The sequence below is a fragment of the Misgurnus anguillicaudatus genome, chromosome 19, assembly GCF_027580225.2.
Source record: "Misgurnus anguillicaudatus chromosome 19, ASM2758022v2, whole genome shotgun sequence".
NCBI classification, from domain to species: domain Eukaryota; kingdom Metazoa; phylum Chordata; class Actinopteri; order Cypriniformes; family Cobitidae; genus Misgurnus; species Misgurnus anguillicaudatus.
This window is the reverse complement of record NC_073355.2, coordinates 31,303,784-31,322,200: the sequence shown is the minus strand read 5'-3', so window position 1 is coordinate 31,322,200 and position 18,417 is coordinate 31,303,784. Positions and strand designations below refer to the sequence as shown.

Sequence of the window (18,417 nt, the reverse complement as noted above, 5' to 3'; positions counted from 1 at the left end):
CACTGCTGTATTTGAGTTTAGTTGTGTGTTTTAAAGAAATCATTTTATAATTGTACTAAAAGTCATTATTACACGGCCTGTCTTAGCAGGTAATTTGCATTGCATCCTACAAATAGGCTAATGACACCAAATCAATATTTCATGTAAATATATTTATTTATAGCAAATAGCTTAATAAACGGGATAACATACATCCAGCTGGTTGATATTGCAAATAAATCTCCTCAGGGTTATTCAAGACCTCTCTTCTTTGCTGTACATCATTTATATATTCCATATTACATCTCTTAAATATGAAATGCACTTTAGAAAAGAAGTATACTTTTAATATTATCACTTTTTCACATATTATTTTATTAATGTATGATTTTGTGTTTGATGTTTGAAACCGATCATGTAAAATATATGTTTAATAGGGGTGGCACGGTTCACAAAACCCTCGGTTCGTATCACGGTTCTATGGTCACGGTTCTCGGTTCAGTACGGTTCTTGTTGTTATTTTTTTAACACTCCAGAAATGTATTATCTTATTAATGTATTAATTATCCATAATTTAGGATACAGTATTAAAAAAAGTTATATCATGTAATCATGCAGAAACTGAATTTGACTTTATGCACATTATTGGGAACATCCCTGAGGAAAGCCAGGCGAGATTTTGACACAGCAAGAGGGAAGACATTGATGATTTTAACATGCTTTTCATTTATTTGGCAAAAAAGAGAATGTGTATTGCCATCTACATGAACTTTGTGTGCATTTTTAGCACACAAAGATAACTTGCATTTATCAAAATGCCAACTTCAGTGTAGCTTTAAGATTTATCACTGAGAGGCTGCTTAAATACTGCAGAGAGAATATGTGAACGAGAGAGAAACGTTTACACCTGTAATATTTAAATCCGTCTCTTTTGTCCACTTTTCACCATTTCTGTCCTGATTACTTTAAGGGGCAGTTTATGAAATAAGATCGCGCAACTTTCGCACGCTAGCAAAATGAAACTACGCGGAAATCACCCGCTTTCGTTTTATCAACGAAAGGCTAAAAATAGCGCTGAATACGAAAAGACGTAAAACAGTGTTCATTACCTCAGATTAGATAAATGGTCGAAGAGAAGGCTGTCGCGTGTGGCTGTATCTATTGTTTTATTTCCGCTGTCATCATAGGTAACATGAAATAAAAAATGTTTCCACACACCAAACTTATACGACGCTGGCGCATCCTCCAACTGCGGGCAGACTTCTTTTTCTCTCCCTCTTGCCATTTCTACACGTAACATGACCGGCAGCACTCACTCTCCACACCAGTCACCTCTTCTTTCGCGCTATTCGCGAAAGGGGAACACGCTATCTGAGGTCACATACAGGGCACGAGACTACATACATTCGCTTGTCTTTTTTCATGAACCGTGCCACCCCTAATGTTTAAAAAAATGACAGAAGAATAAGTTTACTCATTCTTTTATTATTTAATTGTTTATATTGATAGTACATCTAAATATAAGAATCTATCAGATCACATAGCAGTACCGACTGATTACGTTGAGATCTCATTATACACTTTTGGAAATAAAGGCGTTACTGGAAGGGTACCATTTAAAAAGGTCCTAATATGTACAATTTAGGAAACCAGTGTGATATAAATATGCCAATATGTAGCTATCTTTGATGTACTAATATGCACCCTTTTGCTACAAATGTGGACTTTTTGAAAGGGCACCCTCCCAGTGACAATCTACCATTTTATAAATGTTATCATTTAAGGTTCGATATAAAAAGAACAGAAATATTGTAAGGAATATACTACATTATTCTACACATACACAACTCATTTTTATTAGTTTGTTTTCAAATAAAAGATCAAAAAAGAAAAAAATGAAAAATCACCTAGCCTATGACAGTGTTTACACACATATTGCTTCTTCGCTATATAACTGTAATTACACTGAAAAAAAATAAAGGCTAAATTTACTTAAAAATATAGTGCATCATTTTGCAACCTTTTTTAAGTAAATGCAGCGTATTATTTTTTACAGTGTATTATGGCTCAATACAAGAGGCAGAAGATGAGAGAGATGATGGAGAATGTGAGGAAAACTGGAAATAAGCAAAGGCCGGGTGAGCTTCCACTTAAGACATCATAAGCAATATAATAAATGGGAAACGGAATAAACGGAACATCGCCCATGATGACACTTCCAATCCAGTCCTGATACTGAGACACTCTGGTGTACACACCAGGAAAACTGGGTTCTGCACATCCTCTACCAAAACTTACAACGCCAGCCTGTATCCATCTGCTGCCCTCCCTAACGACCAGTGGCCCTCCAGCATCACCCTGCATAGAAATAAAAAAAGTATTTATTTCTAACTAACAAATATAGCTAAGCACATAGGTTGTAATGCAGTGTCCCAGTTTTATTTGGTGAAGCCCTTAAATTAAGACTGATAATATGATCTTGTAGTTTTAGTTCAAGACAGTTAATCCCAAAGTTATTTCAGGGGACTGTAATAAATGAGCTGTACTTCGATTACAAAGTGCATCATAAAATCAATGATTGACATTTTACCTGACATGAGTCTTTCCCTCCAACGTTTAGTCCAGCACACAGCATGTTGTCTGTGATAGCTCCATTATAGGAAAAATTGCATTCAGAGTTGCTTACAATTGGAACCTCCACCTCCTGCAATATGTCAGGATATGTGCCGTCTATAACATAAAAAAGAGATGCAGTAAAGTTCAGTGAAAATTGTGTCAGTTGTTGTGACGTTTTGTTTCAGAATCTTGCAAATGTGTAATTTTAAAGCAATGTTTACTTACTTCCAAAAATGTCCCCCCATCCTGTCACCCAACTTGAAAGTCCCTGATCAAATTGACTGCCAGCAGCAGCAAGACAAACTGGTTGAATATAATCAGTGAAATTCACAGGAGATGAGAGCTGAAGCAGTGCTATGTCATTGTTTTCAGTATTTGTGTCAAAGTTAGGATGTCTGATGAGTTGAACCACTGTTCTGGAAATCTCTTGCGGGTTTGGGCCTTGCTGGCTCTGACGTCCCAAGTAGATCACAAAGTCTGATGGGTTGGGGCTATAAATAGAAGCCAGTTTTAATTTATATGTTGTTGATTTAACACTTACACTTTATTTAGGCCTGAACTACTTCATACCCAGGAAAGCAGTGAGCTGCAGACAAAATCCAATCGCTGTTGATGAGACTTGCACCGCAGACATGGCTATTAGTACTGAGTTTGTGAATGCTTACTTGCCAGGGCCAAGACCCCGCAGTCGCATCCTGCCCTCCAACAATTTTGGTGTTGAGAGGAGCTTGGCCGCACACTGAGGAGAGAACTGAACTGTATGAGTACTCGGTTCAAATTACTGAAAAATGTGTTTAACATTCTGTGTTGAACATCTTGAGTAGTTTATGACTGACTTACCATCTACCAGCTGACAGAAACTGCCTATATGAGGAAGAAAAAAGAAAATATAATTAGACTAAAAATGAATGTTGTTTAACCAAGTGTTTATGCAGCTCAAAATATGACAAGAATCTTAAAACACATAGAGACAGCGAAGCAAAATAGGGTGGACCTTTCTGCACCCATAACTTGTTTTTAATATTCATAATTTCTCATTGACGTCAAAGTGAGGTTTATTGGTATATTTTCTCTGCAGGGCATTCCTAGTTTGTTTTTTCCACATGTTCCAGTTTATTTATTCATTTTCTAGATTATCGCTTGTCTTACTTTGATGTGTGATATAATCTCCTGTTTGATAGTATTTTGATATTAAAAGCAGTGGCGCCCGGAGACTTTTTTCCGAGAAGTTCATCACAACATGTATGTGTGTGGTTCGTAATTTCAAAATATGTGTTCTGCGCGTCGAGTGATCCTATGCGCATCACGTGTCTTGTCAAAATAAGTGCCTGATGCAGACGCGTCTAAAGGGATTATGATAAAAGAGACCTTCGCGTTTGCCAGATACTTGCATAATCTTATGCTTAATCAGAGTTTACTGTTAAAGGGGTCATAGCGTGAAAATCAGACTTTTTCCATTTTTAAGTGCTATAATTTGGTCCCCAGTGCTTCTATCAACCTAGAAAATGTAATCAAGATTAACCCAGTAACTTTGTTTGGGTAAGCCATTTTCTGCAAGCGTGTGAAAAAATTAGGTCGTTCAGATTTTGCCTGTTTTGTGAGGTAGGTAGTAAGGCGAATTACAATAATACCGCCCCCTTTATCTGCAATATCCAACCACAGCACTGCCATAGTGCAGAGAGAAAGAGAGAAAGGAAAAAGTACTTAACAGCACAATTGAGTTTCAATTACAACAAATCACCATCATTGTGATCAGTGTTTGCACTTCATCCGCTCATTTGCATTTTAAACGACACACCCCAAAACGGCTCACTTTTGCTCAGGCCTACAAATTATCAATTTTTACATGCTATAATAAATTAGCTGTGGAGTATTTTGAGCTAAAACTTCACATACACACTCTGGGGACAGCAAAGATTTATTTTACATCTTAAAAATATGTCATAATATGACCCCTTTAAGGGAGTTTCTTGCGTGTATTTTATGAACGTGAGCGTCTCTTTTATCATAAACGGTTTTGATGCGTGTGCAGCAGGCACTTATATTGACAAAACTTTTAACGGTTTCTTAAAATATATCTTAAAATATATCAGCGCCATTGTTTTGTCTCAAGATCCACATCAGCAATTTGTTTTATAGGTATGTTTGGAAAAACTCCTTAAATGTCCTTAATAACTAAGGCCTAGTCCTGGCTTAATCTAAACCCTGTCCAGGAAACCGGCTTATTGTGTTTAGCAATGGATTTTTTTAAGAATCTCACCTTAGCCATGGTTTGCCACTAAACCACTTTTTCTCTAAATTTTTTCATGTAGCCAAATAGTAATCTTAGTTTACGTTAATTTCAGCATGTACTTCTACATTTTTTAAATCAAAAGTTGTATCTGGTAACGTTAATGCATCATGAACTTACACGAATAACCAACATTAAAGGGATAGTCCACCTAAAAAATTAAAATTCTGTCATCATTTTCTCATCCTCATGTTGTTCTAAATCTGTATTAATTTTTTGTTTGGATGAACGCAAAGGAAGATATTTTGATAAATGAAAGCACAAAGTGTGCTTTTAATTTATCAAAATATCTTCTTCATCATCTTTTATCACAATACTTTCAAAATATTTTTTATGAGTTTATATCCACTGTAAAAAATTGCTGCCTTAATTTTTTTGTTGAATCAACTCAACTCGATTTAGTTAAGTTATGTCGACTTATTGTTGTTTATCTTGAGAAGAGATGAGTTGCTACGACTTATAAAATGAAGTTGACTTTTTTCAACAACTCATCTCTAGTCAAGATAGTTGAAATGACTTGTAAAACTGAGTTGGTTCAACAACAAAAAAAATTCATGCAGCAAATAATTTTTTACAGTGTCAGGAGTTTATAACATTGTCCCAATGTACATTTTAAAGTGAAACCAAACATACTACCTTTAAAATAGCAGTCGTTTTATTATTTCACTGGAGTCAATTCCAGTATTCAAATCTTTAATTTGTTACATAAAATATGTTTATAAAATATCTTTGATATATTTTTGAAAGTAACAAAGTGTTAAAAAAGTTGTATGATATGATATTGTTCTTAGTTAGAAAATCTTTCACTGTTTAAGAGTTTTCCTCTGTTTAAGAGTTTCAATAAACACTCGCCTACCTGATAGATTAAGTACAGCGACAGCAACACACAAAACTGTATTAAACCCCATTCTTGTGTTCTGACTGCTGACAAGTGACGTGTACTAAAGTAACACAGGCTTTATATACAGGTATTTTGAGAACTCCCCAATTCTACTGTTAACTCAACTTTTAGTTTCTTTTATGACCAGGAACAATTGAAACATCACACAAAGAACCTGTTATAAGTTCAGCTTCTTTAGCCCACATCAATTAGTGTAATTTGTAAAAGTTAGTGAGGTTTACATTTTAATTAACTTATCATACATTGTTCATTTGTCAAATCACGTTTATTTATATAGCACTTTTCACAATCCACACTGTTTAGAAAATCATAAAGGAATCAGAAATAAAGAATAAATGTCTTCCCTGTAAACCACTAACTATCCATTTTTTTATCTGCAAAAATAAGTTATCGCATTTTTCATCTTTTCATTGATAGAATTATACAGCCACTTCCCGTTCACAGTCACTCCCCATCTTAACAACAAATCCCTGCTGTTCAGTTCATTCTTTGTCTCCAAATACAACAATGTCTATAGGTGTGTTTAAACAGGCTATTCATTGCTGAGGTGTCATATTACTTTACAAAGCAGTTATTGTTGAATAAATAATATTAAAAGAGTAATGTTTAAAAAGATAAATATAGACAGATGAATATTATATCAAGTTATACTTTGAAATAAGTTTTTTTAAATAGGTTTTGATATTTATGCCATATTATGATAAACCATAAAAACAGCGTGAGATGCATGGCAACAGCATTATACATTTGGCAGACACTTTTATCAAGAGCAATTTACAAGCAATTCAAAAAAATTTACTGTAAAATTACCTTAATGAACAAATATAAGAACAAATAAATGCTGGGTTCACATACATTTGTGTGGGTATTTGACATTTGAAATGTAATCTAGTTATTTTCTTCTTCACAAAGTTAATTCCAAGCCAACTCCAAATCCGGTATTTTCAGTTTTGAAATGTCAACGAGTCCAGTAAATGTCAATGCTGGCATCTAAGCAATGTAAGTAATGTAAAATCACAAACCAAAAACCAGTTCAGCAGCTCTGTATGTCTGCAATTGCTTTTTTTTGTCTTATTATGCTCATATTTTGAATGAGCTGCATAAACCCCAAAGGAAATTGAGGAAATTAAGTTACCATTTTTATTTCAAGGGAAACTTTTAACTTCCACTTCTGAATAGGCTACACATTTTGTCTGCCTTAAATTTTTACAAGTTATTTCAATCCACTATTTAAAATGTTAACTAGTGGTGAGTTGCTTTAACATATATATCAAAATAAGCTTACATTGCTTAAGTTAAAGTGGTGTAAAAACATTTTATATTGTAAGTTTAAATGACTTGTAAAGTCAATTGGGCTGTACTTAAGTAGAGCAGCTTTCACTTTATACAGTAAGATTGTATAAAACATCAGGGAGGTTTCACAGACTAGTCCTTGATTAAAACATGTTTAAGCAGTCTCAAATGAAAATAACGTGCACATACAGATCTTAAAATATGCCAGTGTTATTGAATTGTCTTAAGATACACACCAGTAATGTATTTTTCTAAGACATGTTAATAATGCTTAAATGTCTTACTTTAACTGTAAGGCCAGGTTTGTCACGATGACCACTGTGGCTCTCTCTGCTGGCCATCAGAGGCTTTACTACCCAAGTTCTCAGGACTGTTCATTATCACTATCATTGCTAAGATTTTGCCCTGGCTATTTCACTGTGTTCCTTCTTTTCTGTTGTATACCTGTTTTGGTATTCAGCCCTGGCTTTTGCTAAGCCTTGTCTGTGAAACGGGGCCATAGACAAGTGTAAAACTGATGCTTTAAATCTTTAAAAAAAACTACTTCAATTGGTAAAATTCATAACCACATATTTTAAGCATTGCTGGTTTTAGAAGGAACTAAAAGGGTTGGTGTTGATTAAAAGTGGGGTGGTGACAAAACACCAAAAGCCTGCGGTGCTTTAGTTCACATGTCGTCTGTCAGCAGTCAGTATAGTTTTAAGAATGAGGTTTAACACAGTTTTGTGTGTTGCCGTGGTCGTACTTCTCAATCTAGCAGGTAGGAAACTATAACTTCAGAACATCTATATGTGTACTCAACTGTGCTATTTTGAGACATCCTGTATTACCAAGTTTTGCTGTTATTTAGTATAGTTTATTCAAGTGTACTAACTTGGTACAACTGCGTAGACTTATACTTTTATTAGTAGGCTATATTTGTGGTGTATAACTTTTACTGCGGTTACCTGCAATGACTGTGGTTGATTTGATAAATATAAACAGCATGACATTGTTATTGAGGTAATAAGACATCTTTTTGTAAACAGTTTGACTTTCATAGTTTGTTAAATTGTTATTATTGCTATAATTTTTACAATATTGCACATCATAAATTATCATAAAAGGAGTCTTCTTTTATTTATAATTTTATTCCCCCTGAGCCAGATTTTGCCATTTTCTATATTTAGATGCTGTATATTTTTCATTTTTTCATTAACATACATTTTCTTATTGTTAGAAAAAAAAACGTAAATGTTACCTTGAATTTAAAGCTGCGGTCGGCAACCTTTTTGATCATATTTTTTGATCATATTCACTGAAAGCAACACTATGCTCCAATAGAACATAAATTAGACTGTTTAAGAAAAAAACCCATGCTTCTAGCTCCACCTAGAGCCTGTTATTTGTTTTGCAAAAATCCACCGCGATTCGGTCCCCTCTGGCAATTCTGCCCCCTTAGAACCCCCACGTGATTCCATTGGCTGAAAAAACTCCTCATGGGTAGTTTTCTTAGCGGCTTATTTCAATTCCTACAAAATCGCGTTATGATTTATGTAGTTAGAACGTTGTAAAATTACAATTGATGTCTTTTAAATGATATGTTTCATATAGTAGTATATAAATGAGGCTATAGGTGGGAGATCTACACATTGCTTGTGTCATTTTATTACCGGTATTTAGATTATTATACTGTAGTCTACCCTTTCTACTTTTGTACTGTGTAAAGTTAATAAATTACTTATAATACGAAACATGATTACTACATAGCTGAATCACACATTAAAATTATAATTTATAAGCCATGATTACTACACTTTTACTATTAAAAAATACATTTTGTAAATTTACAAAAATAAAAGTATTGTTTTTGTAAAGCAGATGATGACACAAAAGTACTGATGTGTCTGCAACATGAATATTATTTTATTATTTTATTTTTTGTTAACTTCTATTTTGTACAACGTAATTAGCTTGCTAGACCGCTAAGGCAGACGAGATATCTCAATGACAAAATTTTGACCAGGCATTAGTGCTAGGTACCAATCGGGGTCCTAGGGGAGACCGAATTGCCAGGGGGGACCGAATTGCTCATGACACCTGTCTATTTGGTCTAATCAGCCCAGGCCGGTTCATTTGGTCCAGTCAGTGCAGGGCTGTGTAATTTCTGCCTGTCAATCACAGTTCCTGCATGCGCCACAGATCCCCCCTCACGCGCACAATATCACATGCAACCGCCTGAAGTTCACATTTGTTTTGGTTTGAACGCAGCGTGATGGCGAAAGAAAATTCATTAACAAACTTCCGATTCCTCGGTTAACAACCAGAGCTAAGAAAACCAAGGAAAAGAAGGAAATAAAGATAGAAAGCGACCGTGACCGTAATAAAACTAGAAGGATCAATATCGGACCGGCATTTGAAAAGTGGAGGTATCTACGAGATTTTCAAAGGTTCGAGCTGGATGCAGAGCTTGCCACATTTCTTCTCGACAGGTAATTGTGCTTTATCAACCATTGATTGTATTTCGGAGTGTTATGTAAGTAATCTAAGTATTCTTGCTAAGTATGCGTTCACAATAATACTGGTGCACACGCACCGACGAGGACGAGCTCGAAGGGAGGTTGCTTGGTGGTAGTGGGGGAGATGTAAGAAATTGTAAATATTTGAATCAGCTCAATCCTCCAGAGTTGCCGACCGCAGCTTTAAGTTTCACTTACGTGACAGTTTCACACAATACCTGTCTGATTGACATTTTTGGCTCAAGGCAAATTGCAAAGTGATATCATGTGTTTTCTGTTTTGTATAAGTTCATCTAATGATGATTATATTATCATTAAACGTAAAAAAAATTGAAAAATATCACTTCTAACCAGATTAGCAGCTCTGTAAAGTGTCAGCATCATGCCTTTTTGCTGTCATTGTGCTCATATTTTAAATTGTATTATTTTGAACAATTAAAACAGTCTTTTGCACTAAATCTTATTCTTGATTTCTCCTCATCTAGGCTCTTTCTGTCAGCTAGATGGTAAGTATGTCTAAGTGACCATGAAAACTCAAGACGTTTAACACAGAACGTTTTGCACACTTTTTGAAACATTATTTCAGTTTTCACATGCTGTACTGTCTTCTCTCATCAGTCTGTGGCCAAACCTCCCTTAACACAAAGATTATTGGAGGAGAGAATGCAAATGCAGGGTCTTGGCCCTGGCAAGTATTGATCAAGTTCACCAGCTCTAAAGTTATTTATACCTGTGGTGGGAGTCTCATCAATAAAGACTGGGTTTTGGCTGGAGCTCAATCCTTCTAAAGTGATCCAAGCTAGAATAAAATTTAAGCATTAAATCAACATTTAGCGTATGGATTAAAACTGACCTCTATTTATAGCTTCAACAACATATCAGACATTACGATCTACTTGGGACTTCAGAACCTGAAAGGCCCAAACCTGCATAAGATTAACAGAACGGTGATTCAACTCATCAAACATCCTAACTATGATCCAAACAGTTTTGACAATGACATAGCACTGCTTCAGCTCTCCTCTTCTGTGAATTTCACCGATTATATTAAACCAGTCTGTCTGGCTGCTGCTGGGAGTGAATTTGGTGAAGGACTTTCAAGTTGGGTGACAGGATGGGGGTTCACCTCTGATAGTAAGCGAACATTGCTTCAAAATGGCACATTCAAGATTTAAAACAATGTCACAACAATAAGATGCATGATGTGTAATAAGCATTTTTATGTTTTACTGTAGATGAAACATTTCCTGACACATTACAGGAAGTCGAGGTTCCATTTGTGAGCAACCATAACTGTAGTATTTTCTATAATGGAACGATCAATATCACCGACAACATGCTGTGTGCTGGACTAATAAATGTTGGAGGAAAGGGCCCATGTTCGGTAAGATATATTAACAGTCAGACATTTCATTCATTCAATTAGACCCAGTTCATTTATTATGTTGTTCTAAACCAAAACTAAGACCTTTATATTGGGATTAAATAAAAAAATAAACACATCACCAATCTATAAGAAACGTATCTGGCATCATACCTTATCTGTTATTGATTTACCTGTGGGTGTAAATGTGAAATGTTTGTCATTGCAGGGTGATTCAGGAGGGCCACTGATCAGTAAGCAGCACTCCAGATGGATTCAGGCTGGAATTGTGAGTGCTGCAATAAGTTCTAGGTTCTGTGTGGACCCCATGTTTCCATTTGTGTTAACCAGAGTGTCTAAATATCAGGATTGGATCAATGCTGCTATAGTCACCAACCAGCCTGGATTTGTTAAATTCCCTGATTATAATTATTATACTCCAGATTATAGGCCTACCACAACAGATTGTCCCTATCCTTTATTTCCTGATATTTTCAGTGGAGGCTCATCCAGTCTTTACTTCCTTCCTTCACTTTCTCTTACATTCTCCATCATCTCTCTCATTGTCTGTCTGTTTTTATAAAGGTTGTTTGGGTCACTGTTATTTTTATAAGGTAAAATGTTTCTGATGTCTCATGAATATGTTAAAGGTGACATAGAATGGTTGAATGGAGTATTTATCCTTGTTCTGTGACAAAAAAAAATTAGTTTGGGTCTGTAATGCCTTAGAAGCTTCCTAAAAACCTCTCTCAGATAGCTCTATTAGGGTGGGGGATTTCAAACAAGTGGTTTTGCACCTATTTGGCTCCCCCTACTGACTTAACTTGCAATCTCATTACTGATTGGCTGACTTTGCTGCCATTTAAAAAAATGTAGCCAATTATTTTAAAGTGGAGGGGCAGTTAGATGCCTGTGATGTCATAAGCATCAGTTTTTCAGATTGGGCTGTTTTCTGGCTGACATTTCTAAAAGAGGAATTTCTATGAGACCAAGATGTTTAGCATGTTTAGCACTTTTTGTATGTTTGTGAATGTGGGTAGACTACCATTATTCAACAAAGACAAGGTAAAAATGGTTTTTCATTCTCTGTCCCCTTTAAGAGAGCAGTTTGATTGGTCATTTACTTTGCTTTTTGTCTTCTTTTAATATTTTATTTGAAAAGAAAAAATGCATAAACCTCTGATGTAGTTTTGCATTCTTTTGTATATTTTAAAGGGGATATTTCACAAGACTTTTTTCAAGATTATAGATTAATCTTTGGTCTCCCAGGGTAAGTTTTAGCTCAAAATATCATATAGATAATTTATTATAACGTGTTAAAATTGCCACTTTGTAGGTGTGAGGAAAATTGTGCCGTTTTGGGGTGTGTCCTTTAAAATGCAAATGAGCTGATCAATGCAATAAATGGCAGCAATGTGGTTGGATAGTGCAGATTAAGGGGTGATATTATCCCCTTCTGAAATCACTGGGGGAACCAAACTACAATTACCTATTTTTTCACATGCTTGCAGAGATTGATTTACCAAAACCAAGTTGATCTTTTTCACATTTTCTAGGTTGATAGAACCACTGGGGACCCAATTATAGCACTTAAACATGGAAAAAGTCTGAATCTTTATATCTAAACTCTTAGTAATAAAGTTGAAATATCTGTGTATCGCACAATGTGATTTAATGTGACATAAATTTGAGATTCAAAGCTTCTTGGGAATGAAATGCTTTCTATTCATCCTATTTTTGGAAAAGAACAGATCATTTGAAAGACTGGTGAACTTTCTTTATCAGGAAACAATGCATTTAATTTGTGATTTGACCTGCATATATAAGGGGATCTCAACATAATCATTCTGTACTGCAATGTGATTTGATATATTTCATTTTTTGATATACCAATCATTCACTGATGTAATCACTCATTTTAAAAAGAATAAATAATTGGTTATGGGAACGCTCATGCCAAAATATGCCATAACTGTTACTGTTGTTGTTGTTTTTTTTAGATTATTTATTACTTGGCGGGTATTAATAATAAGTAGATTTAGAGATCGAATATAGTTCCATTAATGATGCGGTAAAGCCGTTAAGGCACCAAGTTCCATTCCTTCCTTTCTAGAAAACTGCTTTAACAATCCTTATTCAGCACTTTTGAGATATGCTTAGATATACTGACATTTCAATGTATAAACAATTATACAATTATTTCTTTAAAACACCAAACAACTACACACTCTAACAGTTACACGCTAATACACAAAAACAGCCAGTGTTGGAAACACTGGTCTACAAAGTCCTGATTGTTAATTTGCTCCAGTTTCCAATATACAGCTTCAGGTCAAAATTGCATTAAAATGACTCATTTTGTGCGGTTATACTCCATAACTTTTCTGCAAAATGTGATATAGCAAAGCTCACCAATCACTAAATGTATATATTTATTAATACCAATAACGCTTAGGTTACTCACATAACCCCGGTTCCCTGAAATAACGGGAACGAAGCATTGCGTCAGTTGCTGATGCTATGGGTGAAACTCCTGTTTACTCCGCGATTGAAGCCTATTGGTTAACCTCTGTAGCAGAGGCGATTCTAGGGTTAGAGCTTTAGGGGTGCTGAGCACACAATGAGCTCCACTGCCACCACCCACCCTTTTTTCACCCAAAAACCAATAATATGTCTACTGTAAAATAACTAACATTTTAACATTCGGTCAACTAACTCCAAAAGAAGTCCTTTCAGGCATGAAAACCGGTTAGGGGTGAAAAAGATGAGAAGAATATTACCCCTCTAAGGGGATCTGGGGGCATGCCCCCCATAAGAAAATTTAAAAAATTACATATTTTAAAGCATCAATCTGATGAATTTTGAGATGGATTTTTTTCCAACTTTTTTATTTCTGATTAATAGCGAGCTAGCACTTTTTTGCCATTAATGCCATATTGAAGTCTCAGGACAAAAGGTGGGTTACAGCAGCAGTGCGGGTATGGTTTTATGTGAATATACAGTGTATTGTTTTAAGCATTTGCCAAAATGACAGATCTCCTAATTTATAACTTTTATGCCTACAACATATGGTAGATTTATTAATAGTTTGTTAATTTACATTAATTCTACATTACGTTAATTCTTTTAACAGTCCTTTTAATTGAACACCTTTACTAAATGTCTACTATATGTCTAAAACAAAACATTCGTGAATCCTGCAGGTTAAGGGTTAAAACGTTATCCTCTTCATATTAATCTACGTGTGACAAACTTAAAAAAAGTACTTATTGTCTAGTTTGATAGTCAGACACTATGGAGGGATTATTGGGTCAGATTGTAAACTAAAAGCCCAAAACTAAAAGTCTATCGAAAACTAAAAGTCGAAGTTGAAACTGAATTTTGTATTTAGGATTGGGCATTTGGTATTTAGGATTGGGCAATTGGTTATTTAGCTATTGAGGATTTAGGATTTCACGCTGCAGGCACGTGACTGTGTCATATGGTTTTTAAGTACCGCGAGAGCGTTTCGAGAGTAGCCGGATAGCTCAGCGGGTGCAGCTTCTCCAGAGCAGCTGCACGGAGTTGTGATGACGTAACAGCTTTACGTGATTGGTCGCCTCACAGATGACAACGATCACGTGCGTTTCAAGTTTAATCCAACCTTTAGTTCCACTAATAAACATTATAAATTCATGTTTTAAAACAGGAAAAAACACTTTAATATGCTTAAATATGTTATATTGTGTCGTGTAATAATATAAAAATGAAAATAACAAACTCTATTGGTATTTTAAAGCAACACTATGTAGTTTCCATGTAAAAATTACTTACAGCTCCCCCATGTGGTTGAAAAGTGCAACAGTGCCTGGTATCAGACACTCTTCTGCAGGCAGGGGGAGGGGTGGGGCTGTGTTTCCTACCCTCCACCGCCACTTTCAGAGTGTGCTTGTAGCAGCTAGGAGGCTGCTCAGGTTGCAGCAACAGTACAATTTGTCCAGTTAAAAGTTGTTCAATCACTGAAATAATTTTAGAGACATTATTTAAAGGTAAAAAAACTACATACTGTTGCTTTAATAATATAGGCTTGTTTCCCGTTATTTTTGGGTATACAGTATAGACCGTTTCAGCAGTAACAACATAAACAAGCGGCTAATGTGGTCTGCACGTAACTTCCGGTAAACTCCGCTAAGAATAAATAACAACAAAGTTCTTTAAACGTAGTTTATTTATATAACAAGCAAAAAAACAACACATAGATTACCTAGGAAACCAAAACATTTGTTATTTTCGACAAAGCATTTGTTCAAGTGATCAGTTTAGCAACTAGTCAGACCATTAAAAAAACGAAACCGGAAGTAAAGTTCGGATCCAGACATGTATAACGTGCGTCCGATGAAACCGTCCATAAGCAGCAATTAAAATATTCGATATAAAATGTTTCTGGTTGCAACTTTTTATTAAAAGGTTTGTTTTTATCAAATCCAGCATCTAATTCACTTCATTTGCGATTAAAAACAAGGAAACACGGCGCACACGTCACTACGGCAAGCAGCAGGTGTCCGGCTTGACTGCTCCGTCTTCAGTTCCTCCCTCGACTGCAAGCAGCAAACCTTGCCGATCGGTCTGCGCAGCGCCGAATGATCTCGAACACACCTAGTATATCGTGTACACAGGCTCGGGCACTGGTAAGGACTCTAGCTCACTTGACATTGGGACAATGTTCACTTATTTTTCTGTCACGTGGCTGCTTAAGCGCGCTGTGATCATTCACAGCTGTTACTTAACAACAACCGGCGAAACCAACATCTCTCTGACTTAATTTAAACAGTACATTGTGAAAAACGCTGTTATTATTCTCTTACATATCCGTGCATATAGGAATATAATTACATTTTAAATGTATTTTTTTACAATTTAAAAAAATACTATTATTTTAAATATTGAGTAGATTGTGGTTCCTTACTGTGTAGCGATGTGTGTTTATATTTCAAATTAAAACAAACGTTTGTCTTTAAAAAAGTTTTGTCACATTTCATAAAGTTTGAGTTGGATCATGTGATGTACGGTTGGCGAGCTTCAGAAAAGGTCAGGTGATTTCCGGTAAGGGAACATAGGGACCATCGATGCTCACTGGTTTTTGCGTTGCATTGTGGGAGTTTGTAGGGAACGAACGTTCCAGTGCACTGACTGGATGGATTTTGCAATTGGCCCTGTCCCAAATGGCGCACTTCATGTGGACTTTCGGTCTTGTGACCTTAAACTGCGCGTTCTCGCTTAGTCTACGAGTCCGTAGGGTGTCCCATCTGTCATTTTTACGCTTTGAAGTGTGCTCATCAGCGCCTCCTTTGCCCCCCTGATGCGGTCTTCAGCGAAGCCCGCACTGCAGCAGGCTTCGCGCTCTTTGCCAACCCAGAAGTCCTTGCGAAAGGGCAATCAGACCAATCAGACCAATCAGGCCAATCAGGCGACGGAAGGGAGGAGTTCACACTGACGGGCAACTTCTCTACCTATTTCCGGTGTGAGGCTCGAGTCTGTCCCAAAATACAACTCTGGTGCACCCACGTGGACTCGCATCAAGGGTCCCTAAAGTCTGGACTACGTGATGTCATCAAAGTGTGGACTCTGAGGAGGACCACAAGTCCGGAGTGTGCCATTTGGGACACGGCAAACGAGACAGCTTGGCCGACTCCCTGATCAGTGCCCTGACTACTGAACAAGGGAGCTGATTTGAGACACACGGACTGATTAAATTGCCAAAGATTCATTTTCATTATAAAGAAGATGGCAGATACACTACACCAAAATTGCCAACATGTAAACTTAATAATGCACAGCTAGGGCTAAACCATTATCCACGAGTTAACATGCTTGGAATGACGTTGATATTAGGAAAACTTTAGTAAAGTATCATAAGTAACGTTATACAGGATGATTAAAAACAATGTTTACTGTCAAAATTATATCAATAAATCAATACTTACTCAAAAGAAAGTCCCAGCAAAGAAAGTCTCGATTGACAGGTCTGCATCGTTTAACCGTTCAGAATCAGTAAAGGCGCGTCCGAGGATCCGACATGGGTCCGTTCAGGATCCGCTGTTTGATAGTAGAATTTACTGCGCTGATCCTCTGTGCGGCTCCAAAACGAATGTGACAGTCACGCGGGTTTGGCGACTTGAACGCGGATCCGCATAGGAGTCTCCTGCTGTGTGGGATACTTTTTTCTGTCAAGTAAAAGATGGTGTTAATTATGTTTGGCAAGTCACAAATGTACACAAGAGGGCGCTATAGCATCACAGTTTAATTTTTGTGCTTTTACATCTGAAACTAGACATGCATAGAATTTTTTTTAATGTGTTTGATAAATATTTAGAAGAAATGTTTTAATGCCATTCATTTAAAAAACATTTTTTAAAAACATTACTGATGTTTGATGTTCTGTGATTAAACGTATGTGACTTTGATGTTTTAAATGTGAAAAGTTTTTGTGGGGGAATAGGGGGGCAAGATCCAGAACAACAGGTCTAAAAAGATCCTGTGACATACCAATCGGAACAATAGCTATGAATGCTTCATCTAGAAGGAACTGTTTTCAAAAAGATTGGACAATCGATAGGAGAAACAGAAAGAGATCAAACAATTTCCAGGTAGTATGGACTGCTGGACAAATGACATACCCATACTATGAAATGTCTCACTACACATGACACTAGAAACAATAATAATTATTAAAATTGATACTAAATTATATTTAGTGCATTTGGAGACAGATTCATCTAAAATTAAATGAAAATAGTACAATGGTGGTTTAAGCCATGCGGTGTTTGGTCCATATTGCTGCAAAAACGTAAATTAATGAAATGTTTTTCTTTTTCTTCTGTCAAAAGATGTCTGTGTAAGGAAGAACAGTTGTGTTAGTAGTCAGTTTTTATGTATTGTGCATAAATAAATATTGTGCATAAGCTAAATATATTTTATGTTGTGTCTGTGGCAGCGCCTAAATATGATGCCTAAAAAATGATGACAAGTTATGTTGTCTTGGTAATGTCAAGTTTTCATAACAAAGACATATCAAACAATGTCATCTCTGCATTAAAAATGACATAATTGAGCGAATGTCACTTAATGATAGTTGTCATAAATGTGTATAAAATCTTCTTTATGTTCATGACACATGTCATGTCATGATTATGAACACCCTTCAAGTAAAGAGTTACCTAAAGGGTTAGTGCACTTATTTTCACCTGGGTTATAGTGTCTAATAAGTAAATAGACATTTACTGGACTTAGGGGTGGTTTCCCGGACCAGGATTAGCTTAATCCAGGACTAGGCCTTAGTATAATTAGGAAATATAACTAGTTTAACAAACATGCCTTACTAAAAACATTACCTGTGTGCATTTTGAGGTAAAACAAAGGGCACTGATGTATTTAAAGATATGTCAGTGCAAGTTGTTTTCAGTTTAGAGAGCTCTTAAAAGTGTTTAAGTCTAGGACT

At 36.0% G+C, this 18,417-nt stretch overlaps 2 protein-coding genes across 3 annotated transcripts; one reads left to right on the top strand and one right to left on the bottom strand.

The window, feature by feature from the left end:
- Window positions 1-229: 229 nt before the first annotated feature.
- On the bottom strand, window positions 230-5,836 carry LOC129436347 (tryptase-like). Of its 2 annotated transcripts, none has more exons than XM_073857453.1 (6): window positions 5,742-5,803; window positions 3,436-3,459; window positions 3,166-3,346; window positions 2,821-3,086; window positions 2,570-2,709; window positions 230-2,337 (listed from the first exon to the last, which is right to left on the bottom strand). In XM_073857453.1, exons 1-6 carry the CDS (start codon window positions 5,791-5,793, stop codon window positions 2,047-2,049), a joined length of 954 nt encoding a protein of 317 aa, XP_073713554.1. In that variant the 5' UTR covers window positions 5,794-5,803; the 3' UTR covers window positions 230-2,046. The 2 variants fall into 2 exon arrangements, with proteins under 2 accessions (XP_073713554.1, XP_055050406.2); XM_055194431.2 differs by having other exon boundaries at window positions 237-2,337; window positions 3,166-3,334; window positions 5,742-5,836.
- Window positions 5,837-7,585: 1,749 nt separating this feature from the next.
- On the top strand, window positions 7,586-12,900 carry LOC129436340 (trypsin). The gene is made up of 6 exons (XM_073857452.1): window positions 7,586-7,839; window positions 10,063-10,083; window positions 10,196-10,364; window positions 10,440-10,711; window positions 10,813-10,961; window positions 11,170-12,900. The coding sequence occupies exons 1-6, from the start codon at window positions 7,785-7,787 to the stop codon at window positions 11,521-11,523; spliced, it is 1,020 nt and encodes a 339-aa protein (XP_073713553.1). The 5' UTR covers window positions 7,586-7,784; the 3' UTR covers window positions 11,524-12,900.
- The last annotated feature ends 5,517 nt before the right edge of the window (window positions 12,901-18,417 follow it).

Bases quoted from the DNA above. Each gene is read 5' to 3' on its own strand.
- LOC129436347 (XM_073857453.1), bottom strand. From the start codon at position 5,793: ATGGGGTTTAATACAGTTTTGTGTGTTGCTGTCGCTGTACTTAATCTA. The intron at 3,347-3,435 runs GTAAGTCAGTCA...CATACAGTTCAG, and splicing joins TTTCTGTCAGCTGGTAGATG to TTCTCTCCTCAGTGTGCGGC. The intron at 2,338-2,569 runs GTAAAATGTCAA...ATTTCTATGCAG, and splicing joins GAGGGAAAGACTCATGTCAG to GGTGATGCTGGAGGGCCACT.
- LOC129436340 (XM_073857452.1), top strand. From the start codon at position 7,785: ATGAGGTTTAACACAGTTTTGTGTGTTGCCGTGGTCGTACTTCTCAAT. The intron at 10,084-10,195 runs GTAAGTATGTCT...TTCTCTCATCAG, and splicing joins CTCTTTCTGTCAGCTAGATG to TCTGTGGCCAAACCTCCCTT. The intron at 10,365-10,439 runs AAGTGATCCAAG...GACCTCTATTTA, and splicing joins GCTGGAGCTCAATCCTTCTA to TAGCTTCAACAACATATCAG.